The sequence below is a fragment of the Salvelinus fontinalis genome, chromosome 18 (assembly GCF_029448725.1).
Source record: "Salvelinus fontinalis isolate EN_2023a chromosome 18, ASM2944872v1, whole genome shotgun sequence".
Classification (NCBI taxonomy): Eukaryota; Metazoa; Chordata; class Actinopteri; order Salmoniformes; family Salmonidae; genus Salvelinus; species Salvelinus fontinalis.
Genome location: NC_074682.1, coordinates 11,646,894 through 11,674,700, shown reverse-complemented (window position 1 = coordinate 11,674,700; position 27,807 = coordinate 11,646,894). Strand labels below are relative to the sequence as shown.

The following is a 27,807-nucleotide window of genomic DNA, read 5'->3' as shown; positions in this document are numbered from 1 at the left end:
GAGCCCAGACTAACTCCTGATGCGCTAATTAATATGGATTATCAATGTCTTAGATGTTCTATGGGCTCTGCGCTATAGAATGATGATGATGTGCTATAGGTTCTGTGCTATGGAGGCTACATGTAATGGACCCTGTTTTCTATTACTGGATTTAAGAGCATGTACCCTGTGTTATGAGCTCTGCAAAATATTTACACCCCTGGACTTTTTCCACATTTTGTTGTGTTACAGCCTGCATTCAACATGTATTACAATTAGATGTGTTTGTCACTGGTCTAAACACAATATCTCATCTCAAAGTGGAATTATGTTTTTTGGAATTTTTACAAATTATTTAAAAATGTAAAGCTGAAATGTCCTGAGTAATTAAGTATTCAACCCCTTTGTTATGGCAAGCCTAAATAAGTTCAGGAGTAAAAATGTGCTTAACAAGCCACAAAATAAGTTGCATAGACTCACTCTGTGTGCAATAATAGTGTTTAACATCATTTTTTTATGACTACCTCATCTCAATATACACCACACATACAATTGTCTGTACAGTCCCTCAGTCGAGCAGTCAATTTCAAACAGATTCAACCACAAAGACCAGGGAGGTTTTTCAAAGCCTCGCAAAAAAGGGCAACTATTGTTAGATGAAATAGTATGAATAAATAAAAAGCAGACATGTTTAAAATATTTAAAAAGCAGACGTTTAATGGCTGTGACAGGAGAACACTGAGGATGGATCAACAACATTGTAGTTACTCCACAATACTAACCTAATTGACAGAGTGAAAAGAAGGAAGTGTCACGATCGTCAAAGGGACTGAGAGAGGACCAAGGCGCAGCGTGTGGAAAGTACATCTTCTTTTATTAGAAGAGAGGAAAGAACACGAAAACGAACACTATACACAAAACAAACCAAAACAACAAACGACCGTGAAGCTAATGACGTAAGTGCATGGACAAGCAACAAACGTTCAACATAGACAATTCCCCACCAACAGCTAAAGCCTATGGTTGCCTTAAATATGGCTCCCAATCAGAGACAACAATAACCAGCTGTCTCTAATTGAGACCCAATTCAGGCAACCATAGACTTTCCTAGAACCTACCCTCAACCATAGACACAGCTAGACACATTCACTCAACACAAACCCATACACTACACCCAACACCCCCTTTACCATATAACCACCCAAAACCGACAAAACACAAACATTCCCCATGTCACACCCTGACCTAACTAAAATAATAAAGAAAACAAAGAATACTAAGGCCAGGGCGTGACATAACCCCCCCCTTAAGGTGCGAACTCCGGGCGCACCAGCACATAGTCTAGGGGAGTGTCTGGGTGGGCGTCCGTCCACGGCGGCGGCTCCGGCACTGGTCGTGGTCCCCACCCCACCATAGTCACTACCCGCTTACGTAGCCTCCTCCAAATGGCCACCCTCCACCTCAACCCCACTGGATTAAGGGGCAGCACCGGACTAAGGGGCAGCACCGGACTAAGGGGCAGCACCGGACTAAGGGGCAGCACCGGACTAAGGGGCAGCACCGGACTAAGGGGCAGCACCGGACTAAGGGGCAGCACCGGACTAAGGGGCAGCAACAGGATAAGGGGCAGCAACAGGATAAGGGGCAGCAACAGGATAAGGGGCAGCAACAGGATAAGGGGCAGCAACAGGATAAGGGGCAGCAACAGGATAAGGGACAGCACCAGGATAAGGGACAGTTCCGGACTGAGGGACGGCAGCTCCGGACTGAGGGACGGATCCTGGCTGGATGACTGCTCTGGCGGATCTTGGCTGGACGGCTCTGGCGGATCCTGGCTGGACGGCTCATGGCTGGCTGACGGATCTGGCTGCTCATGGCTGGCTGACGGATCTGGCTGCTCATGGCTGGCTGACGGATCTGGCTGCTCATGGCTGGCTGACGGATCTGGCTGCTCATGGCTGGCTGACGGATCTGGCTGCTCATGGCTGGCTGACGGATCTGGCTGCTCATGGCTGGCTGACGGATCTGGCTGCTCATGGCTGGCTGACGGCTCTGGACGCTCATGGCTGGCTGACGGCTCTGGCAGATCCTGTCTGGTTGGCGGCTCTGGCAGATCCTGTCTGGTTGGCGGCTCTGGCAGATCCTGTCTGGTTGGCGACTCTGGCAGATCCTGTCTGGTTGGCGGCTCTGGCAGATCCTGTCTGGTTGGCGGCTCTGGCAGATCCTGTCTGGTTGGCGGCTCTGGCAGATCCTGACTGACGAATGGCTCTTGCGGCTCCTGACTGACTAACGGCTCTGACGGCTCGGGACAGACGGGCGGCTCTAATGGCTCGGGACAGACGGATGGCTCAGACGGCGCTGGGCAGACGGATGGCTCAGATGGCGCTGGGGAGACGGATGGCTCAGATGGCGCTGGGGAGACGGATGGCTCAGATGGCGCTGGGGAGACGGATGGCTCAGATGACGCTGGGGAGACGGATGGCTCAGATGGCGCTGGGGAGACGGATGGCTCTGGCCGGAATAGGCGCACTGTAGGCCTGGTGCGTGGTGCCGGAACTGGAGGCACCGGGCTAAGGACACGCACCTTCAGGCTAGTGCGGGGAGAAGGAACAGGGCATACTGGACCCTGGGAACGCACATTAGGCCTAGTGCGTGGTGCCGGAACTGGTGGTACCGGGCTGGGGACATGCATCTCAGGGCTAATGCGGGGAGCAGCAACAGGATGCACAGGACTCTGGAGACGCACAGGAGGCTTAGTGCGTGGTGCCGGAATTGGTGGTACCGGGCTGGAGACACGCACCATAGGACGAGTGCGTGGAGGAGGAACAGGGCTCTGGAGACACACTGGAAGCCTGGTGCGTGGTGTAGGCACTGGTAGAACTGGACTGGGGCGGGAAGGTGGCGCCGGAAATACCGGACCGTGTAGGCGTACTGGCTCCCTTGAGCATTGAGCCTGCCCAACCTTACCTGGTTGAATGCTCCCCGTTGCCCGACCAGTGCGGGGAGGTGGAATAACCCGCACCGGGCTATGTAGGCGAACGGGGACACCATGCGTAAGGCTGGTGCCATGTAAGCCGGCCCGAGGAGACGCACTGGTGGCCAGATATGTAGGGCCGGCTTCATGACATCCGACTCAATACTCAATCTAGCCCTGCCAGTGCGGGGAGGTGGAATAACCCGCACCGGGCTATGCACACGTACAGGAGACACCGTGCGCTCTACTGCGTAACACGGTGTCTGCCCGTACTCTCGCTCTCCACGGTAAGTACAGGGAGTAGGCGCAGGTTTCCTACCTGACTTCGCCACTCTCCCTTTAAGCCTCCCCCCCCAAGAAATTTTTGGGGTTTTCTCACAGGCTTCCTACCGCGTCGTCGTGCTGCCTCCATACGCCGGTATCCCTCCTCGCACTGCGCCAGAGAATCCCAGGCTGGCTCCGGCACTCGCCCTGGGTCGATCGCCCACCTGTCGATCTCCTCCCACGTAGTGTAGTCCAGATTATGCTCCCATTTCCATTCCTCCTTGCGCTGCTCCTGTTGCCGCTTTTCGCGCTGCTTGATCCCGCATTGGTGGGGAATTCTGTCACGATTGTCAAAGGGACTGAGAGAGGACCAAGGCGCAGCGTGTGGAAAGTACATCTTCTTTTATTAGAAGAGAGGAAAAAACACGAAAACGAACACTATACACAAAACAAATCAAAACAACAAACGACCGTGAAGCTAATGACGTAAGTGCATGGACAAGCAACAAACGTTCAACATAGACAATTCCCCACCAACAGCTAAAGCCTATGGTTGCCTTAAATATGGCTCCCAATCAGAGACAACAATAACCAGCTGTCTCTAATTGAGACCCAATTCAGGCAACCATAGACTTTCCTAGAACCTACACTCAACCATAGACACAGCTAGACACATTCACTCAACACAAACCCATACACTACACCCAACACCCCCTTTACCATATAACCACCCAAAAACCGACAAAACACAAACATTACCCATGTCACACCCTGACCTAACTAAAATAATAAAGAAAACAAAGAATACTAAGGCCAGGGCGTGACAGGAAGCCTGTACAGAATAACAACTATTCTAAAACATGCATGTTGTTTCCAACAAGTAAAATAGCTAAAAATGTGTCAAAGAAATAAACTTTATGTCCTGAATAGAAAGCATTATGTTTGGGGCACATCCAACACAACACATCATCGAGTACCACTTTTCATATTTTCAAGCATGGTGGGGGCTGCATCATGTTATGAGTATGCTTGTCATCGGTATGGACTAGAGAGTTTTCAAGGATTAAAAAATAACGAAAATAGAGCTAAGCACAGGCAAAATCCTAGAGGAAAACCTGGTTCATTCTGCTTTCCAACAGACACTGGGAGACAAATGCACCTTTCCCAGGAAGACTCACAGCTGTAATCGCTGCCAAAGGTTATTCTAACATGTATTGACTTAGGGGGTTGAATACTTATCTAATCAAGATATATTAGTGCTTTATTTTTCATATTTTTTCTTTCTCCAAATGTTACATTTTTCCACTTGGACATTATTTTGTGTAGATCGTTGACAAAAAATGACAAATAAATCCATTTGAACCCCACACAACAAAATGTGGAAAAAGTCAAGGGGTGTAAATACTTTCTGAAGGCACTGTATACAGGTATTGTCCTACAGTATGGGTGTTTGTACTATTGGTAATGTGCTCTGGATACTGTGGGGTTATGGTTTTGTGTTGTGGCTCAGTGTGAATATATTTGTTTTTTTTATTACAGTCGTAGAATAAATAGTTTTTTTTATCAATGTCGTTAGCTTGTTTCACTTCCTCCCCCACCTTCCTGTTTGTAGCTCTGTCTTTGTTAGAGGAACACTGGAGGCTTGGCTAGCAGCTCAACGTGTGTCTGCAGTGGAGAACTCAGCAGTATAATCCAGACCAAGGGGAAAGGAGGCCAGCGGCGCTGGGTACTGGACAGGGAAGACAGATGTGTGGAGTCAGCAGACGCAGGCAGCCTCGGTTTCAATGACGCAGGAAACACAGAAACCCATCGAGAGGATGATGAGGCTTAGCTACAGTAGGCTGCTGCTTCTTCTCACACCTTCAAGACTCTCCATGCAGCGCCACGGCATTCACAGACCTGAGACCGATGCAGAGAAGGGCCAGATATAGCAGTCGTGAGGCAGGTTTGAAATGGTTTGAGTCTGCTGGTGCATTTACTCACTGATCTTATTTTGGGGCGAGTGCTCACGAAGTGAGAGTATAATTTACATACGCTGCCTCTCAGAACCTGAAAAAGCAGTCTCGTGTGTCAAATGCTTTCTGTTTTTGACAGTCAACTTTCTCTGAGATATATCAGTTTGCTGACTGCAAGTCAGAATGTAGTTTTCTGCATCAGCGACATTGTATCAGCAGGGTAACACTTGACACTCAGCGTCATAACACGTTATGACCATGTCATAATGTCATAACAGCTGACATAACCCGGTCAAAACACTGTCATGACCCATATATTTACACCTGTTGTGACATATGTAACAGTATAACTTTAGTACGTCCCCTCGCTTTAGTACGTCCCCTCACATTATCACTGTTAAATGGGTTACCAACATATTAAAATAATGATTGACATATTTTAATTTAAAAAATTATTTTGATTAATTTATTCATACTATTTCATCCTTCCACAAGATATAGTCCCGACACAAATCTAGGGTTGCTATCCAAGCCGGGTGGTCGGTCGTTCTATCGGTTCGGTTGCTAGAGACCCAGTCGTCCAGTCTTTTTGTTCTGTATCTATGGATGCGACCCAGTCATTCGTTCTAAATGTTCCATTGCCATACTGGCTGGCATTGTTCGTATCCCTTGCTTGCTAGCTAGCCAATTACTTGCAGCCAGAATAACAGCAAAGTAACTGCATTTGCATTTGTTTAAGTTTTATTGTGACATTTATTTGGATACATCCATAACAATGAGCTAATATGGCATAGAAAATGTGTTCACTCGTCAGGACACTTGTTCAGAGGAGCTAGCCAACGACACAGCTAACACAATCACTTCAAACTGATGCTGGAAAGACAGCAAACCGCAGTAGCTAGACTTCGTTTAGTTTGACCTGTTTTCTATTGACATTTCTTTGTATATATCCATAAAAGTGATGCCAGCTGATTCATGATTTCGACTGGCTGAGAAACGCTGCCTGCCTGTCTGACTCATCCCAACTCGTTCATTACTATGGGACAGCTGGAGATCGGATTTCCTTTGAACGTTTCTTAAGTCCTTTGTTGTTGTAATTAATTATTTACAGTCATGTTTTTTTTTCTCACCGTATTTTAAATAACTTGCAGAAAATACCCTTTATGACACTGTCAAGAAGCATTATGACCATCATAATCATATAAGCCAGATAGGCCTATCACATACATGCCCTTATGTCAGTCATCAGTCAAAATGGGTGTGTCTTGTCCTGCTCCTGAAATCTGCTCCTGCTTTCATCCCAGTCATCCGCAACAGAGCATTGGGGTGGGTGGGTGCATGTCTGACGTCAATTTGTCCGCAATTACAATGATAATTTAATATGGTCAATTTCAGAAAATATTACACCACCGTTCAAAAGTTTGGGATCACTTAGAAATGTCCTTGTTTTTGAATGAAAAGCACATTATTTGTCCATGAAAATAACATCAAATTGATCCAAAATACAGTGTAGACATTGTTTATTTTATTTTTTTATTATTATTATTATTATTATTATTATTTTTTATTTTTTATTTAATTTTATCCCCTTTTCTCCCCAACTTTCGTGGTATCCAATCGCTAGTAATTACTATCTTGTCTCATCGCTACAACTCCCGTACGGGCTCGGGAGAGACGAAGGTCGAAAGTCATGCGTCCTCCGAAGCACAACCCAACCAAGCCGCACTGCTTCTTTAACACAGCGCGCCTCCAACCCGGAAGCCAGCCGCACCAATGTGTCGGAGGAAACACCGTGCACCTGGCCCCCTTGGTTAGCACGCACTGCGCCCAGCCCGCCACAGGAGTCGCTGGAGCGCGATGAGACAAAGAAATCCCTACCGGCCAAACCCTCCCTTACCCGGACGACGCTAGCCCAATTGTGCGTCGCTCCACGGACCTCCCGGTCGCGGCCGGCTGCGACAGAGCCTGGGGGCGAACCCAGAGACTCTGGTGGCGCAGTTAGCACTGCGATGCAGTGCTCTAGACCACTGCGCCACCCGGGAGGCCCTCTGTGTAGACATTGTTAATGTTGTAAATTACTATTGTAGCTGGAAACGGCAGATTTATTTATGGAATATCTACATAGGCGTACAGAGGCCCATTATCAGCAACCTAGACTCCTGTGTTCCAATGGCACATTGTGTTAGCTAATCCAAGTTTATAATTTTAAAAAGCTAATTGATCATTAGAAAACCCTTTTGCAATTATGTTAGCACAGCTGAAAACTGTTGTTCTGATTAAAGGAGCAATAAACTGGCCTTCTTTAGACTAGTTGAGTATCTGGAGAATCAGCATTTGTGGGTTCGATTACAGGCTCAAAATGTCCAGAAGCAAAGAACTTTCTTCTGAAACTCGTCAGTCTATTCTTATTCTGAGAAACTAAGGCTATTCCATGCAAGAAATTGCCAAGAAACTGAAGATCTTGTACAACACTATGTACTTCTCCCTTCACAGAACAACACAAACTGGCTCTAACCAGAATAGAAAGAGGAGTGGGAGGCCCCAGTGCACAACTGAGCAAGAGGACAAGTACATTAGTGTCTACTTTGAGAAACAGACGCCTCACAAGTCCTCAACTGGCAGCTTCATTTAATAGTACCCGCAAAACACCAGTCTCAACAACAAGAGTGAAGAGGCAACTCCGGAATGCTGGCCTTCTAGGCAGAGTTCCTCTGTCCAGTGTCTGTGTTCTTTTGCCCATCTTAATCTTTTCTTTTTCTTTGCAACTCATAGGTAGGTTAAAAACAACCCAGTTTTGGTTATTTAGTAATCCAGTCCTGGGTAAATATATTATTCTAACCCTGCCAGTTGGGTTGCTTGAATAAGCCAACATGTTGTGTTGCTTGGATTACCTGAACATGGGTTAATTTACCCATCAGTTGGGTTTTTATTCACTTTCATATTGGGTTGACCCAGCAGCTGGGTCTTTTTTTAATGTAATCCATAGGTTATTTCCAGGAGGGGTCTATCAGGTGCTTGGCTTTCGGTTATGTATTTTTGGCCACCCGTGAGATTAAATGTAATTCCTGTTCATCATGTTAAGTTGGTACACTGCAAATGTAAATGTTCCTTTAATATTTTTGCACAACATGTTTTAATACAAAATTGATAAAATTGTTATTTAGATATTCTAATAAAGTGGTAACTATCCCAACATTGGGATATGGATAGGCTCTTGCGGAACTAAATACACTTATGTACGCCTCATTAAAGCAACAAATGTGTCAGTGTTCAACCTTAATAGGTCATGTGATAATATGTACAACAGCACAGATGAACTGGAATGACAATTACTCTCACGGGCTGCCAAAAATAACTATCTGAAAGCCACGCTTAATTGTCATGACATACATTATTTAAAAATATACATATTATTATTTTACCTAGACTGATACATTGGGCACCAGACCCAGACCAAAACTGCATTTACATGGTCTGCAGTGGTCTGGAAATCAAGACCACAGGATCAAGACCCTATCTGTGCTTTTCAGACAGGCATAACCTGTCTGATCCAATCAGTAATAGGCTCTTCAGTAGGCACTCAGTAGGACAGATACTGTCAGCATCATTAAGCTGCATTCCTCTCTCCACCCCTCTCCTCATCTCACTGTTAGCAGACATGTGAATTCGGAGCTGTCTGTGCTTGCGTGTGGAGAGCTTGGAATGTTTGATGTATGAAGGATGGGAGTGCTCTTTAACTTTTCTTCGGGACTGTCAAGCTCAGTATGCTTTGGTTTGAGTTGCCTTTGAATTTCTGGGGCTGTTTACCACAGTATGGCCTCATATATAAACCTGGTAGCCTTATATAATAAAAACAGTATAACCTAGTTTTTGCTCACACTTTTCTACCTTTGAATTACATATAATCAACTTTCATGGTTACGAAATTGGATTTTGAGCTTCAAAGTGGGTATAATGGGTCCCAATGTGCACTATTTGAGTAATTCTGAGATCTAAAATGTTTTCTCAGTAGCCTTATTTTAGGTTGTGAAGAGTTGCTAGCTATCAGACAGTGTTCCTTCCTGCTGCACAGTTAGGAACAGATCTGCCTCTACCCTACTTTCTTCCCCTGAATGACAAACACAAACAAGACACAGGGTCTGAGACACAAACAGGACTAATTGGCAGCAGGCTTGTCACATATTCTCCCCATAGTCCGGACTCTCCAAAGGACCCTAATTCAGCCACTGAATTTGATGTGCCTGATGACAACGGTGGTGTCTTTGTAGCTGTGAAGCCGTGTAGTTCCTATGGGTCCCCTCTAACAAGCTCTATTTACCCGGACTTCTCAAAGAGAAGAGCCTTATCCTCATACGCTTTCTTCTTCTCAGCTGGAAGAAACACACAGATGTCTATTTTCTTCTCTTTCCTTCAGCATGTGCCACTCCCATCCTTCAGACATTTCTTCTTCATCTTTTGTCTTTCATATATAGTAGAATAAAACAGACTGTTGTAACCGAGTTTCCGTTGTGCTTCTGGGCTGATAGGCTCTGTGTTGTGTTGTGGGCGGGCAGCATAAGGATGGGGATGCTAATGTTAGCTGACCTTCGGCTGAGGATCGATCCAGATCGTTAAGTTAGCCTTCCCTAACACCTGACCTCTTGTACAACCAGACAGACGCTCCTCTCACTTCCCTCTCATTACATGCACCATTACATGTCTTCTCGATGAGAGCCTCTCCTCACCGCACTCATTTGTCATTCATTTCAATTAGTCTGTGGGCTTTCTGGGCCTGAGTGGACGCACGTTAATGTGAGTGTAATAATACTAAAAGCTCTTCCAGCCCAGGTAGTGCGGAGCATGCAGCCAGGCCTTTGGCATATCATATTAAAGGGCCAAAGGAGACTTTTATGTGCTGCTCCATCTAAAGCTCAAGACTGAAAGCGGCGAATCCGAGCAGCTCCTAGTGCTGCTCACTGGGTTATCTCACTAGGTGGCAGGCACACTGATCAAAGACGCAATGGGCCTGTGGAGGGCACTCTCCTCCAGGCTGCCTCGAGTTGCTCTGCTCCTGCCGCTTTTTCACTCAGCATCCTGTTCTGTACAGCTCGGTCCTACTGCTGTCTCTAATCACAACCTTAGGAGACCCCAATGCTGACTCTCTGTGATAACGCCGCGTCTGGAGGCGTAGGTTCTGCTGGACGATTTCCTGAGGGATCGTGTGGCAGATATTAAGGTGGATCTGACGTCTTGATTTGTAATGCATGTGATAGTTGATGTCGGGTCTGTTTAAATTGAAATGATGTTATAGTAGGCTTTGATCTACTATTTGATCAACAAGCCCTTGAAAATAGACCAGACTTGAGGATTTACACCACGCCCATGCTCATACAGTAGCCTACCATGCCACAGAACTACCAGATGGTGGCAGTGTTGATTTGTGAAAGTCAGGTGGAATCTCTGCACACGGGAGTGTATGCTGAAATAAATGATGCAGTGCACAGACTATTTAAGGGCTCAGCTCACCTTCCCCCAGGTTTACCTGCTACCTGCTGGAACAACAGGTCAGTAACAACAACACATAGTGATGAACCCACATAGCTAACCAGAGACAACTGTCTGTTGACCTTTCTAGGATAAATCTGACAGATGGAGAGGTCAAGCCTCATAGGTCAAACTCTTATTTCTGAAATTTCGGGTCTGGGGGGCAATTGGTTGACATTTTACAGAATGAAATGTTGCTGGATCATAGTGACAGCTATACTGGTATGCACTCTGAAATCACCCAGGATTTGTTTAACAATTCAATCTGCTTACCATGTAGATTTTGATCATACTTCAAACAAATGTAGACAACTCATGACAAGTCAAGGTGCATGCTTTGATTTGGTCTTAGTTATCCACTTCTGTGAACTTGTGTACTCTTTTGCTTGCACATCAGGTTGAGGAGTTCTGTATGTGCCTTCCCACTGGACGCTGACGTCAGTTCAACGTCTAGTGTTGATTTACATTTGGTCGAGTTGTCAACCAACGTGAATTCAGTAAAACGTTTCACCATGTCCTTGGATTTAGGTTAAACATGCTTTTTAACTCTGCGTTGTTTGGAAAGGGCTCTTAAGTAAGCATTTCACGGTGAAGTCTACACCTGTTGTATTCGTCGCATGTGACAAGTACAATTTGATTTGAAAAAAAGACAAAATGCCCTGATGTTGATGACTTGCCAGTCCAATCAGTTTCCCACGTTGATTCAACATCATCACATAGATTGTTATGGTTTAAATGACGTGGAAACAACGCTGGTTCAACCAGTTTTTGCCAAAGGGGTTGTATACCCAGAGAGAAGTGCTAGAATATTGTAATGTCGGGTCCTCACCTGAACGCACCCTAGCATGATTAAAGCATAGCTTTTTAATGTATTTCCTATTCAAGCAGAACCCTGCTGACTGAGTGGGCTGTATCACGTGAATATTTAACGTCACTGAGGGCTGAGTACAGCTGATGACTTCTACAAGATGTGACAGGGTTTTTAACCTTTTGCTTTGGATGTGAACACTGAACTGCTACTGCTGTTTAAGAGAGCCTGGATTGGTGTGATCCTCAAGGCGTGTGTTAATGCTATGGCTTTAGTTATATTGTGATTAGTAGGAGGATTAAGAAGTGTTGCAGTGCCAGTGCTGCCTGCTCCTGCTGGCATCAAGACCCAAGAGTGCACAGGGAGGATGTGGGTTCTGGTTCTACCATCACCATAGCAACCAGCACTGAGATATGCTGTAAAAGTTTCATTAGAAATGTAAGTGGAATTTTTTTCCTTCTCGTTTTTTTTCTTCTCGCCCTCATTTGAATTTTGATTACTGCGCCTGTTGAAATACTTTTGAGTTTCTTGAAGGAGGGATAAACCTTTTTTTTTTTTCCATCAGCCCTCATTGTTGAGAGTAGGAGTGGGCGGGTGTCTTTGTAGGCTTATCGTGGGTGAGCACTGAAAGGGCTGAATAACTATCAGTATAATTAGTTGGACCCCCACAAGGGAAACTAAGGGAGCTACTTTAGTATTTATTTGCAGAACTTGAAATGCTTTGATACATTTCAGTTTTATACACATTTAATCACATTCAATTTATACTGCTATATGTTTAAGGAATATAGGGAAGACTTGAAGAGGATAGATTGCGTTGCCATTTGAGTCTCTCGTACATCAAGAAGTAAAATAAAACTATTTAAAATATGCAAATGCAATTCTTGCTTTTAACTCTCTTGGTAACAAAAATGTTGATAGAATCCAGAACGTGGTCAATGGATTGGAATTGAATAGACACAGCTGTATGGCTCAGTGAAAACAATGCATATAAGAAAATAAGATTATCTGACTTACAGTGAAATTTCAAATAACAGATGTCTTTGAGATGCACTATTTATACAAAAGTATGTGGACACCACTTCAAATTAGTGAATTAGGCTATTTCAGCCACATCCGTTGCTGACGGGTGTATAAAATCGAGCACACAGCCATACCATCCCCATAGACAAACATTGGCAGTAGAATGGCCTTACTGTAGAGCTTATTGACTTTCAAAGTGATACTGTCATAGGATGCCACCTTTCCAACAAGTCAGTTTGTAACATTTCTGCCCTGCTAGAGCTGCCCCTGGCAACTGTAAGTGCTGTTATTGTGAAGTGGCAACGTCTAGGAGCAACGACGCCTCAGCCCCAAAGTGGTAGGCCACACAAGCTCACAGAATGGGAACACCCAGTGCTGAAGCGTGTTGTGAGTAAAAATCATCTGTCCTCGGTTGCAGCACTTACTACCGAGTTCCAAACTGCTTCTGGAGGCAAAGTCAACACAATAACTGCTCGTCGGGAGCTTCATGAAATGGGTTTCTGTGGCTGAGCAACCGCACACAAGCCTAAGATCACCATGCGCAATGCCAAGCGTTGGCTGGAGTGGTGTAAAACTCGCCACCATTGAACTCTGGAGCAGTGGAAACTTGTTCTCTGGAGTGATGAATCACGCACGCTTCAACATCTGGCAGACGGACGAACAAATCTGGGTTTGACAGATGCCAGGAGATCGCTATATGCCCCAATGCATAGTGCCAACTGTAAAATTTGGTGGATGAGGAATAATGATCTTGGACTGTTTTTCATGGTTCGGGTGAGGCCCCTTAGTTCTAGTGAAGGGAAATCTTAACGCTACAGCTTACAATGACATTCTAGACAATTCTGTGCTTCCATCTTTGTGGCAACAGTTTGGGGAAGGCCAGGCCCTTTCCTGTTTCAGCATGACAATGTCCCCGTGCACGAAGCGAGATCCATACAGAAATGGTTTGTCAAGATCACATTTCCCTTTCTCCATTGAGAGGATTGGTTGTCCAGACTAGGTTCCAAACCCATTGTGGTGCAGTAAGACCCAACTGCTCTCTACATGCACGGGTAAGCTCCTATTTGACTCAAATAAGGTTGTTCATCGTTTAAATGCAATACGATTGCAATTTGAAGGTTCTTAACGTAATAAATGGTTTATACACATGTATTCGCTGATGTTAAGAAATACATGAACAAATGCCAATAATTCATAAATAGTTGACTGAGTTTATAAGCAGACTGTATATCATTCAAATATAACCAGAAGTACATGTATAGCTCATTCAAGAGTTTTCTATGTAAACTCCTGTAAGGACCAGATTTCGGCTGTATACAAGCACGTCTTTGCACCTTGAAGTCCACTCCACTAAAGCCTCTGCTGTGTGTGCTGGGCTGTCAACGCTAGGCTAATGCTGCTAGTGTTGTTCCATAACATTACAACAAACACTTACAGTGTGTATTTAAAAAAGCATTCCTCATTAGTAAAGAACGTGTCGATAGTATGTGTATACTATGATTTATTAAAATGATTTGTTAATGTGCGAGTGTCAGTGGTGTGTGTTTAGTATATTGTGGTCTGTATAGAGTGTGTGAGTGTTTCCCATTTGTCACTCTGCAACAGATTGAAGTGTTGTGTTGAGCTCGGGATTGGAACAGAAGGTTTTGTTCGACACAAGCCAAAACAAGACTGTTGCGCCATAGGAATCGTACATCTGATAAGGACACAAGGGATCTCTGCAAGCTGGTCGGCATGGAGCAGAGCGAAGCAGGGGAACCCAAGCCCTGCGTGTCTGTCTGCCTGTATGCCTGTCTGGGTGTTTGTTTTGGATAAACTGAGGTCTGTGGATTCTCAGATTCTTCATTCTGGGGAACACAAACAATGACGCACAGAATTCCAGAACCTTATTTAGTTCCTTTTTTAGATCAGCCTCCTGAATCCAGTGGCTGTCAGTGCTGTGTTTTATATCCTTCTCCGCCCACAAAATAGAGCAAATCTAAGCTTCCCACACACATCTCCATCTGCTAAGCATCATCTTCGTCACACATCAATGTTGAGAGTGACAGGATAAGTTGCTTTCTGAGGAACTGGGGGACCATGGAATGAGGCTTACCAAGGTGAAGTATTTGTCATTCTATCCTCAGAAAGGAAAGATTTTGGAGCCAGCACTGTGGTCAATGCAGAGTAGGGTTTTGGCAGCTATCCCTATTGCAGCAAGGATTTACTTTTGCAGAATAAATGCAGTTATTCTTTGACAGGTCTACAAAGTCCATTTGATTCTTTCTATCTCTAAGGGGACACTTTAGCTCTCAATTAGATATATTGTTTGGAGCATGGTTTTGAGAAAAGTGTCCAATTTCTCTGGAGAATTTAGATGCGTAGACAGTCAGGGGATGAATTGCACTCTTCCATGGATCCTGAAGCAGAACAATGTAACAAACAATAAAATTACAGGCCTGTGTGTACGCTGTTAGATACCGAGCGGGATTGGGATATTTTATGCAAAGCAAACCTCTGAACTATAATGGATCTGTCCAAATGCCTGTGTTTGAGCAGCTTCACAATTAGCATTACAGTTGCAAGCTTTCCAAAGCCTCAAAATGAGCCTCAATCTCTCCTCTTTCTGAAAGTAACAGATCATGTTACTGTATAGCCTTTAGTTTAGATTCAATACAGGCTTTGTTCTCCCAACATGATTGTGTTGGGTGTTTTCCTGGCATCAGTGCAATTGAGACGCAGCCGAGTGTCATTCTCTTGGTGGTCTCAGAACCTTGGAGACCTCTAATCCATTGATGCAGCCCTGGGCCTGAGGTTTGAAGTGTGAACCCAGCAAACAGGAGACGTCCTGATGGACATTCAGTGACGTTCCCATTAGGTCCTTTAAGGGTTCTGGTGTGACGTTATCCGTCTGACGTTCTGAGAACGTTCTAAGAACGCTGTGTGATGGTCCCAAGGGAATGTTTTCTGGGGGACCTTTTTCTTGTTCCCATGAACGTTCTTGGGACGTTGTGTCAATGTCCCCTGAAGCTCCCCTGATTGTTCCAGGTGTCCCAAACCATTATAAGTAAATTAATGAAATGGTATCTGGGTTTTAAGGTAAGTTGTATGCTGTTCAGCTAAAATAGTGTACAAATCTTTCATCAATGACAGTATGTATACATTTGACAATATCAATATGACCCCACCTGGGATTTGAACTCACAACCTCTGCATTTGGGGTATGCTGATCTTTCTGCTGTGCCACAAAGGCTGTAGAATTCCCATACACAATTACTTATAACACATCTCTGCACAAAAGAGTGCCAACTGCACTGCTATTTTAATTATCAGTTAATCTGACTTCTCTCATTGATTTCATTGACTTATTTCAGCATTTTGAGTTTGTTTTTTTTAAATTCGTTTTCTAACGTTGGTGGGGCTTTAATGTTACTCAAGGAATCACTATGATAAATATAATTGTTTTTCTTGAGTGTATTGTTAACATAGCTGAAATTTACCTTGATGGGCAAAGTGTAGGAATAGGCCTACAGGTGAAATCAGTCGTGGATACAGACATGGTGGGGTAGCTGGAAGATCGGAACCCTGCGACCCAACAAGTTGTGAGTAAGTTCCATGTGAGGACGTTAAATAGTCATTACTGTATGACTAAACATACACAATGTAATGTATGTCAAATTGTGTCAAATATGTGTGTTAAAAGCACTGTTAGCATTGCCAAAAGACAAAGAGCTGTGAATGGATCAGTGTGTCGCCAATCAGAGCCTCGATGGGCTTGGCAACAGTAACAAGGGGGAAGTGTAATGAAACTATGGTCTGCGTGCCCTAGCTAGAACATTTATTTGAGACCATCAGGTGATGTCCCCGGGAACAAGACAAAACCTACAGGGGACCATGACCAGTGGCGATTTTAGTATGGACATCTTGGTGGGGCAAACCAGCAAAGCCACTATACAACGTTATTTTATTAGGCCAATGTGGTCTAAAAAGGAAGGAAAACACAGTCACATGGATCCACTTTTATTGACAATATACCGGTGCACAGACAGCGCATTTCGCAAACAAAACAACTCTCGCAATATCAACTGGAATTACATGGGTCTATTACTGAACTTTATGTTGAATTATAATTTTTTAAATGGGAATAGACTGTCACTGGCAGACATGGTTACAGACACAAGAACATGATATAGAATCCCCTCGTGAAGAAAAGCACATGAGCTAATTATAATACACAAAGTAAGCAAAACAATGAAATCATTCCAACATTTCCTAAAATTATGAATAAGAAATTCATGAGATAGACCTATGAAGCAAAATAACAATTGAGATGGACAAACTATGGCATAAGGGAACGATGAGCCAATAAAGACAAGCAATCATTTGGATTCAGACATTAATGAGCGAGTAGTGCTGAAATTTTGAAATGGACAGCGACATAATTCAGGCTATAGGCTACATGTGCAACACCAAGTCAGTAGGCTAAGTTCTTAGGGGGAGAGGGACCAAATTCTTTTTACGTTGTTTGCAAACTGATATGTGACATGAATGAATGCCAAAATAACATGCAAAACAGGCACACAAAAAAAGACAAAACTTCCAGGAGACCATGACGCAACGTCCCAAGAACGTCCTAAAAACAACCTCGGCACAAACCGGGAACTAGTCAAAACCTCCAGTGGACCTTGACACAACGTCCTGATGAGTTTAGGCAACATTTTACGACGTCTCTGGGACGTCCTAACGACTCATTATTGTTTGCAAGGAAGTCCTTAGAACTTATTTTAAATTGCCTTGGCAGTAGACAGGCTTCTGAGACTGTACCACAGCACCAGGGCAGGGAGGGATCCCCAAAGCTGCTGAAGGATTGAAACGCTCATCTTTATTTCTCTCTGCACCAGCAGAATATTCTTATGTATCTATATTGCAGGGCTGGATAAGAAGGATTGGGTGAAAAACCACATCATTACCTTTTAAATTGGTTCGTTTTGCTATTACACCGTCGCGAAACAAATCGGGCTCCCATAGGAAACACTATGCAGATTGATATTTTAACAAACATCACAAAACACAGAAATTAAGTGCGAAATGCCCCTCTAGAGCTGTTACATTAATAAGAGTTAACTGTTTTCTTACAGTTTTATGATTCTACTATTGACTGGTCTCATTACAGTTCATTGTTGATGCCATTGTGTCTTTGAGTGGCTCTACAAACCCTGTAATGAGCACCCCTCATCTGTTTCACATGTGCAGTGCTGGAAAAAGTACCCAATTGTCATACTTGAGTAAATGTAAAGATACCTTAATAGAAAAGGACTCAAGTAAAAGTGAAAGTCAACCAGTAAAATCCTACTTGAATCAAAGTATTTGGTTTTAAATATACTTAAGTATCAAAAGTAAAAGTATAAATCATTTCAAATTCCTTATATTAAGCAAACCAGACAGCACCATTTTCTTGTTTTTTAAATTTACGGATAGCCAGGGGTACACTCCAACACTCTGACATAATTTACAAACGAAGCATGTGTTTAGTGAGTCTGCCAGATCAGAGCCAGGGATGTGTGTCTGGGTGTCAGGGAAAATATATGGAGTAAAAAGTACATATTTCTGTTTAGGAATGTAGTGAAGTAAAAGTTGTCAAAAATATAAATAGTAATTTAAGTACAGAAAACTACTTAAGTAGTACTTTGAAGTACATGTGTATATGTGCCATGTGGAGGAGTACTAGACTGACACTAACCCAACAATGCTTTGGTGATTTCATTGACCATCCAGTTGATCCTTAAGGAACATTTATGTAAAAAAAAACAACAACAACAACAACAACAAAAAAAAGGAGATTTTGTATTAAAAAATGCTGAGGTAAAATTACTGAAAAGTGTGCAAATGGGTAGCTTTAATGTCTATATTTGGATATAAAAATACCCTTGTTATAATACAAGGAACATCAATTATTACAGAGGCCTTGTTCAGAGAAAGACAAAACGCTATTGACTTTAAAGATGCTTGAGCAAATAGTGAAGGGACTAGACATTTCCCTATATCTATAATGATATAAGCCGTGTAGCTCTTGCTGAGAAAGGGCAGTGATAACATTTCTCTCAGTTATGCTTATCAAATGCTTGAGTTCACACATGGTCAGCTCTCCAGGTGATTTGAATGCTTAGGCAAGGTATTCAATCATTGATCTGAAAACAAGCGTTGACATTTCCTCTACTGTTGTACTCTCTGTAGAATAAAGGGGCGTGTATTCATTTCCATGCTAATTCCTTGTCTGCTTTGCACTTGCTGTGTGAATATGATTACATGTGATGCTAGGAACGTGTGCAGGAGAGCACCTCACCAAGTCCTTTGAGGGCCGACCATGTTTTCATTTCTACCGGGAACTTAATGGATCAATTCATGTTAGTGATTTCCCAGAGAGTGTACATATCTGTTTTCCCAGATGTAAACGGTCGTTTATCAAAAGCGTAGAATGAAAACCAGCAGACCCTGTGGCCCTCAAGGACCGGAGTTGTGTACACTGGAACTACATTAATGGAAGGAGTCACCGGCCTTATGAGTCTAGAGGTTGTTACAAAACTTTACTTGAAGTGGAGTATTATTCTAATATGGTTTTGTAATAACCTACCTTCAGCTTGTTTATCCTCTTATGTGAATAGTGGAAACCTATTTGAGAAAACTGCATTTTCACTCTATTTTGCCATATTGAAGTTGGATTGTTATAGAATTGCTTTTTTGAGCTGAGCTAGCTCTCTCTGTCATTGACAGAATGCATTGAATGGAAATTCAAAGTACAGCTGAAGGTGTGTCTGTTCTCCACGTCTGGCAGAATGTCGTTTTCAACAGCAGCGTTTTATTACACTGCAGCGGGTCTGCCCGCCGCCCGTCTTTCTGCCAGAAAGAGGTACTGTACACCTCGTAAATGTTGAATGTCAAATTAGAATCCATTCGTCAACCGCTGCCATAAACATTACATTTTTTCCCTGCCTCTGATTTGATGTGTGCCGCTGCCTGCCTGCGGGGGCTGTGTGCTCATAAACATGTCTCCCTGGCTGTGTGATGCTGTTGCAGTTCAATGAAATGCTGAAAGGTGGGAACATAAATCTTTCATCATTGTGTTGATAGACTGACCTTGGTTGTCATCTGGGACGGGGTCACACGTGACCAGTGTCCCTTGGTTCCACTTCCCTACGCTGACCTCTCAACCTACTCTGCCGGTCACCCTCCTCTTCACGTCAGTGTGGCCTCCCACCACAAGGTCAAATGTCATCTGCTCTAATGTCTGATATGCTGACCTGCGTAGACAAGCACAACCTCCTCCTCTCACCCCTAGACAGCTACTATAGCATGTGTGGTCTGCACAGCTGCCTATTGAAGTGAAGACCGTCATTATCCATAATACAGGACATGGTCACATTAGTGCTCCCATCACAGGGGCTTGGGCCAGAGAGGTTAATGGAGCATTTACAGCCTCCACGGTTAGGTCTCTATGAAGTGAACATAGTGTGTTAGTTTCAAAGTGCTGCACATACTGTTGCTTCGACTCTAGCGGCTGAAAAACAAAGGGTTGCATGATCGCCGGAGCTTACAGCATGAACAAATGCAGCAAATGGGCTGGAGTGAGATTTGTGTGCCGGTAATGGACTTACTCTAATGATGCCCCCCCCCCCCCTCCCCCCCCATGGTTACGTGAGAGAGAGGGATTAATGCTGAGAGGAGACCAGTGGAGGGAGCAGTGCTGTAGCTGTGGCCATGGGGATGGGAGCGATTATAGCTCAGCACTCAGAATGCAAATGGGAGAGATCAGCCAGGGCAGGGAGGGAGAAGATGGGAGAGCAAAGCCAGAGTGAGGGAAATCAGTTGAGCTGACAGGTCACCATGGCAATGGATGGAAAGGCAGACGGTCTTATTGTTGTAAATGTTGTGTGTGTCTGTTGTGTGTGTGTGTGAGTAAAATTAAATATGCATGGCCTTGAACCTTTTTTTCTCTCACTTCCTTCCCTCCCTCTCTCTCTCTCTCTCTCTTTCTGTCTCACTCTCTCTCCTAGCGGTCCAGTCTCTGAACAGTCTGAATGACCAGATAGTCCACTTCATGGTGACCAGGCCCGGTACTCTGTCCCGGGAGGACGAGGCCTTCATGCCTGGAGAGAGGGACACCTTGAAGAAGTCCATGGCCCTGATGAGGCACCTGCTCATGGACGCACAGGTATTACCCCTGATCTCTAATCCCTGACCCCTGATCATTCACCTCCTTTAAAACCAGGGAAAGAGTCAAAAGGGAAAACAAGTCTCTGCCGTAGGAGCCTGCTGAAATCTAGTGAGGCAGGATCTTTTCACAGCAATTGTATTTATTTTTATTGAACCTTTATTTAACTAGGCAGGTCAGTTAAGAACAAATTCTTATTTACAATGACGGCCTACCAAAAGGCAAAAGGGCTCCTGCGGGGACGGGGGCATGGGATTAAAAAAAAAAAGAAGCAATATAAATATAGGAGAAAACACACATCACAACAAGAGAGACACAACACTAGATAAAGAGAGAGGGCATTCATATTATGATGACTCATACTTGGGCTGTTAAGAATAGACTAGAGTATTTATAGTTCATTCACTCCAATTTCATTAATAAAAAAATGGATTTCAACTGATACTGTGCTGGACTATTTCCTTCCAAGCAAGCAAACTAAGAGAGGACTTGAGAGAGTTAATGTGCTCTGTTACATCAGTTGACTTCTGCTCCATCCTTTTCTTTACGGACTGTTATGATGACGTTTGCAGGTACCTCATGTAGTCCTAGGGTGTTTGTTCAAATCTTTCACCTTGTGTTTTTTTTCTTTTCTGGAGAGGATATAGCTTCTCCCAGGGAACGGGCACTAACAGGGCAGCTATGAGTGAACTAACTCTATGCAGGACCTGGGAGAGACAAAAGTCAAACAAAACGGAATCGTCCCCAAATGTCGATGTTTGAATAATTGAATGTCACCTCGTTCAAAGAGTAGCATAAATAATGTAATGGGCTCTGTCTTTTAAAGCTCTCAATTCAAGTGAGCTTTTCGTAATCATTAGCCCCAACCCCCGCTATGACAGCATCAGCACTGCAGATATGGCCATAATGTGACTCGGACCGACTCACGGATTACAGTACGCATAAACCAAGGCCCCAATATCATGCCGACCCAAGTACCCAACAGTGCACATCCATGTTGGAAATTGTCTCCAATCTGGCAATACACTGCCTATCTTCATTGTTGTTGTAGAGGGGAGTCTGGCCATGAGCTAAAGCATTGTATTGTTTCTCTCTCCGTCTTCAAGATGTATGGAAAATGCTTGTTTCAATCACAATGCTTTCCATTGCCTTTTCTGAACAGTTATTTCCTGAACGTAATGATCTCCTTCCTACATCAGAAGGGACTCTATATGTATGATATGTGATGGATTTCTATAGAAAGAAGTAATACAACAATCCACATGTATCCTCTGGTTTGCCTTGGATCGTTTGATAAATCATCTTTACAGTTTGTCTTACCCCTGAATCGTCTCATTCCTTTTCTGTTCTTGTTTTGCTAGATGTTCGCCGGGACTTGACACAGTGATGGATTTGTCTCATCCTTTAGTCACATCACACACTTACATGATGAATATAGAGTCCCCTCGCCGTTCTCCCCGAGATATTTGTCTGAGACGCTGCGGTGTCATTGATTAAAGAGAATGTAATTCAGCAAAAGGCCACCGCCTTCTCCTTGGCCCAATCGTATGCAAGCCAGAGTGAAAGATTGCTAGCCCGCAGTCAGTTTCTCTGCAGCGCAACAATATAAAACTGTACGGGTGATGGATGAGCAGGGGCCTTCTGCCATGAATGGACTGCTGATTATCTGGGTGAGAAGTTAGAAGCAGTTCAATGTTAAGTGAAGCGTCTTGTAGCAGTCAAGTTGACTAATTGTCTACCTGTTGCCCTGGCTTTGTGTCTCGTAGACCCACTATCTTTACTTGCACCCGTTTCCCCCCATGAGGCCCACCCTGTCACCTGAGCCCCTCCATTGACGCCCTCTTCTGCCCTGTCAGTTGTAGACACACAGTAGAGTAGCTACAGTATAGGCTGCCCCTGTTTGACTGACAGCTGCCTGTTGCCATGGCGATGATCTCTGCATCCTCTACAGGACCTTCCCTTAATTTTGGAATGGTAGGCAGGCTTACACATCAGTCTGGGCAGCACAGTGTCTCTCTGCTACGTTCTCCTCCCCTCCGGGCACAGTGGGACCTTTCTGAACTGTGCTGCCCAATGCTCTGTTTGATCAGTCATCATCACCGTGATTACATCCTCATATCCGTAGTGTTTGACTCTACCCACGGAACCTCGCAAAATGGGATGTGAGAAAAGTCAAGAGACTATTCTCAATTTACCTACACAGGAGCAGTGCCTGCCAGCCTGCCTGCCAGCCTGCCTCCCAGCCTGTCTTCCAGCCTGTCTACCCAAAGTGTTTTGCATTCATTGAGGGTAAAGCAGCAGCAGGCAAAAATTTGAAATCAGTCCCCCCCCCCCCCCCCCCCCCATCCCGCTCTCTCCATCCGTGTTCGCTGTCAATCTCGGGGTAAGTCTGAACCAGAGTTCATCTAGCTGACAGCAGGGCTACAGCTGCCCCTCTCAGTCTAATTGGTTCTGTGGCAGAGCCAGACTGGGCTGTTCTGGTGCCCCGCAGAACCTTAAAGAGCCGGCACACCCTCACCTCGCCGCCCTCCAGCCTGCTCTGACATCACCCGCTGTCACTAGCCCAGCACAGCCCCGCGCCTGCTCTCACTTCATCACCCATCATGTTGTGGGTCATTAGATCGCTTACACTAATTAGTGCTACTTGTGGTTGAGGAACGTGAGCGCCTGGCATAGGGCTGCTGAAGGAGGATATCTGTCACCAAAAGTATTCATGTTTCTCATTAAACACTGTATCATAATGATGACATCTGTTTACTCCGTCTTGTTGGGATTCATAAAGTGCTAAAGAACAGAATTAGTCACAAGCGAATGATGTGAAATAAGCAATATTGACTTTGGAAATTGAATCAAATATTCATTTTTTTATCAAATATTTGGTTTGACTGCAAATAAATGAAACAAAAAAACAATCTGATACGTTTTATCTGTTAATTTCTCAAGGCAAAGTCCACTAAAAGGCAGATTTATTTGGGGAGAAGGGATTTAAATAGTTTCTCTTTGAATGCTGTCACATAATTGATTGCCTCGTTAATCATTTTGCACGGATGCATTATTTATGTGCTGTGCTGTGCTGTGGCTGGGTGACTAATCAAATGCCTCTCTGTGGGTGTGGCGACTGACTTGGCGTAGCTGAGCGTTACGTTGCGTTACTTTGGTGGAGGTGTCAGTGGGTTTTCCATAGGTTGCTGTTCTGATCTGTTGATGGTGGAAAGAGAACTCACTGCTCAACCACTTAGTACTGGTCAGAATGTCAAAATACTGTACCGTAAACTATACCCAAACTCGGGAGCAGTACTTCAAACTGTTGCAATACTGAGTCAATGCAGACTAAACACAAAGCCGGACTGGGACTGGTTAGAGACCCCCAAAATAGCAGTCCTGGCACCCATACACCATTCACTGTCAGTTTGGGTGTCATGGTCACTCTGTCCAAGCAGGAGAGCTTTCCTTGTGTATTAGCTAAAGGCTTTGAGCCGTTTTACAGAATAATAGATAGCCCACTGTAGGCAGACTGTTGGATGGGAGACCAGGAAGTGATTACAGTATTGATCGGACAGTGGGTTGGCGTTATGGGTGGGTTGTTCTGCAGACCTTGCACATCCTTAATCTCCCCTCTCTTCCACTACTCAGACGTTCAGGGTCAGGGTCTGTCTGTTTGGCAATGAACGGTGTCTGTAGTGGAAGCAAAAACAGAGAGCCTAGAAATTCCATACTGGACGAACACAGAGGCGAAAAGGCAGCCAGAGCAGGAGGCAGCAGTAGTATGATTAGAAGTGCTATTAATCCTAGCCATCACCTCCAGCCACTTACGGTCAGTTCACAAGAGTATGATTATGAGCAATGCACATCAAAAACATTCTAGTCAATTACAACATTTTAGGAAGAATTTAGTAAATTTGGTGGAGTGTGCCGATTTACAACTACAGTGAATTATGTTATGGCTGCTACAAAACATGTTTTGATTAGACAGATAGGTAAGGTGCCAATTTGATGCCCAATTATAGTGCTTTTGGCACTGTCACCATTTTAAATTATTTATTGACCAATCAAGAGTTAAAGGAGGGATGTGAGCCAATGGCCTGTGAGAAAATGAATTGGGAGGCTGGGGTATTGATCCAGCAGGGTTTGGATTCCAGCCCTCAGTTCTTTCTGCAACTCTTTCAGCTGAGGTGTGTGTGTGTCTGGGTCTGAGAGGGGGTTCAGGCCCTTCACATATTGCACTAATAAACTGATCAACAGACACACAAAGAACGACCCAGGCGAGTGTTGATTTGCTGCCCCATCTTGAATATTGATCCATAACTCCTAGCTAGCATCTCATCATTACTTGTATTCTACTACTTAGAGCCTTGCAGGCCATGGATGGTGTGTATGAGAGTTGTCGGCCTTCGTTTCAAGTGTGAACCCTTTACTGCCGAGGTAAAGAAAATAATAATAATTACATTGTTTTGTCAGAGGAGAACACAGATCTTATCTCATCTCAGCAAACGACAATGTCTTTCGTCTCATTTGACTGGCCGTCATTACTTTCTCTGCCACCTGATTCATGGTGTGACGGTGTGAGATAATTTCCTGAACCAAGGTTTCTTCATTTGATAGACTGGTGCGGTCTGGACTTCAAAGAGAGGAGTTCGTTCATTTTCTAGCTGTGCGGTTTGAGCTGATATGCCCTTTCAAACCGATCTAGGCTTTTTAACCACTATGATGCATTCGTTATTTTACATCTGTTTTGGATCCATCCAACTGTGGAGAATCTGCTGAAATGAAATACCTGTCATATCTAAGGGTCCTATGCCTGGATGAGGACAGAATAGCACTGCTGTTGGATACTTCACTTGCTTTATCACATTGAGGATATTACCGCCTGTCAATGGCATGATACGCAGATGTAAGTGATTCTTTGCATTGTTCCCCAAGTCCCTTGAATACAGTAGAATATCATCTCTGATCATACGTCCAATAACCCCTGTACATTGAGGGCACATTGCTCGGTAGATCAAGCCTTTGCTTTACATGTAGGAATTTTGTGATGGTGAAAGAACAGGTTGGGTTTGGTCGTCTAAAGCCCTCACCAAAGCTGCCTGTTGAAGCAGTTTAAACTGGAGCATCACTTGTGTGCACGTTGCCATAGAAACGGAGAGTGCTGTCACAAAGGTGATCCGGATCAGTACACTCACTCTTTCTGCAGACCAAAGGTGCTCACCTCAATTTCAGAGAGAGTGTTGATGATATAAAAGGTCTCTTCCTCCTCGCCCATCTGCTCCTGACTGACAGGGAGAGTGTTTGTGCTGTTCGGGGCCCTTGTTGTGGTCTTGTTTGTGTCTGGTCGAAGGGAATACGTTCACTCGTCTCGCATTGGAAACTCTGAGAGAGCTCTGAGGGGAGGCATGGAGATGGCTACAGAATGTCCTCAGAGAGAGAGAGAGAGAAGCTGAGGCTGCCAACACCAGAGTTCAGCATACAGTACCAGTCAAAAGTTTGGACACACCTACACATTCAAGGGTTTTTCTTTATTTTTACTATTTTCTACCGTACAGAATATTAATCTCACAACTTCCATCCTCTTGGTCGTCTGTGCACAGCAGCTGATGTCTTGAGGTGTCAGGCCTCAAGAAGAAACACCCCCAAAAGCAGGAGAAGAAATCTCACAGACGAACAGATGCTAAATAATGAACTAATGGTATTGTTCACACATCTCTCCTCTCTGAATGAATCAAAACAATAGCAAACTATACCAGAATCCCTGATGGTCTACAGTACCACTCAGAAGTATGGACACACCTCCTCATTCAAGTTTTTTTTTTTTTTTTTTTTACTATTTTACTATATTGTATTACAATAGTGAAGACATCAAAACTATGAAATAACACATATGGAATCATGTAGTAACCAAAAAAGGGTTATATTTTAGATTCTTCAAAGTAGCCACCTGTTGCCTTGATGACAGCTTTGCACACTCTTGGCAGTCTCTCAACCAGCTTCATGAGGTAGTCACTTGGAATGCATTTCAATTAACATGTGTGCCTTGTTAAAAGTTAATTTGTGGAATTTCTTTCCTTCTTAATGTGTTTGAGCCAATCAGTTGTGTTGTGACAAGGTAGGGGTGGTATAAGACCAAGTCCATATTATGGCAAGAACAGCTCAAATAAGCAAAGAGAAATGACAGTCCATCATTACTTTAAGACATTGAAAGTCCTGATTCACGCAGTCTCCTCTGAACAGTTGATGTTAAAATGTGTCTGTGAATTGAACTCTGTGAAGCATTTATTTGAGCTGCAAATCTGAGGTGCAGTTAACTCTGATGAACTTATCCTCTACAGCAGAGGTAACGCTGAGTCTTCCTTTCCTGTGCCAGTCCTCATGAGAGGCAGTTTCATCATAGCGCTTGATGGTTTTTGCGACTGCACTTGAAGAAACTTTCAAAGTTCTTGAAATCTTCTGTATTGACTGACCTTCATGTTTTAAAGTACTGTCGTTTCTCTTTGCCTATTTGAGCTGTTCTTGCCATAATATGGACTTGGTCTTATACCACCCCTACCTTGTTACTACACACCTGATTGGCTCAAACACATTAAGAAGGAAAGATATTCCACAAATTAACTTTTAACAAGGCACACCTGTTAATTGAAATGCATTCCAGGTGACTACCTCATGAAGCTGGTTGAGAGAATGCCAAGAGTGTGCAAAGCTGTCATCAAGGCAACAGGTGGCTACTTTGAAGAATCTAAAATAGAACACTTCATAGTTTTGATGTCTTCACTATTATGATACAAAGTAGTAAAATAGTAAAAAATAAAGACAAACCCTTGAATGAGGAGGTGTGTCCACACTTCTGAGTGGTACTGTAGACCATAAGGGATTCTGGTATAGTTTGCTATTGTTTTGATTCATTCAGAGAGGAGAGATGTGTGAACAATACCATTAGTTCATTATTTAGCATCTGTTCGTCTGTAAGATTTCTTCTCCTGCTGTTGGGGGTGTTTCTTCTTGAGGCCTGACACCTCAAGACATCAGCTGCTGTGCACAGACGACCAAGAGGATGAAAGTTTGATGTGAGATGAAGAGACTGACGTTCTTTTAGTTTTCCCTT

The 27,807-nt window shown here is 44.0% G+C and overlaps 1 protein-coding gene across 4 annotated transcripts in view; it reads left to right on the top strand.

Moving 5' to 3' along the window:
• Positions 1-27,807, top strand: part of kaznb (kazrin, periplakin interacting protein b) — a 158,472-nt gene that overhangs the window by 10,525 nt on the left and 120,140 nt on the right. For all 4 annotated transcript variants that reach the window (XM_055868160.1, XM_055868159.1, XM_055868163.1 and 1 more), the window contains exon 2: positions 20,557-20,714. In XM_055868160.1, coding sequence (XP_055724135.1) covers positions 20,557-20,714 — 158 coding nt within the window. The remainder of the gene's footprint in view (positions 1-20,556; positions 20,715-27,807) is intronic.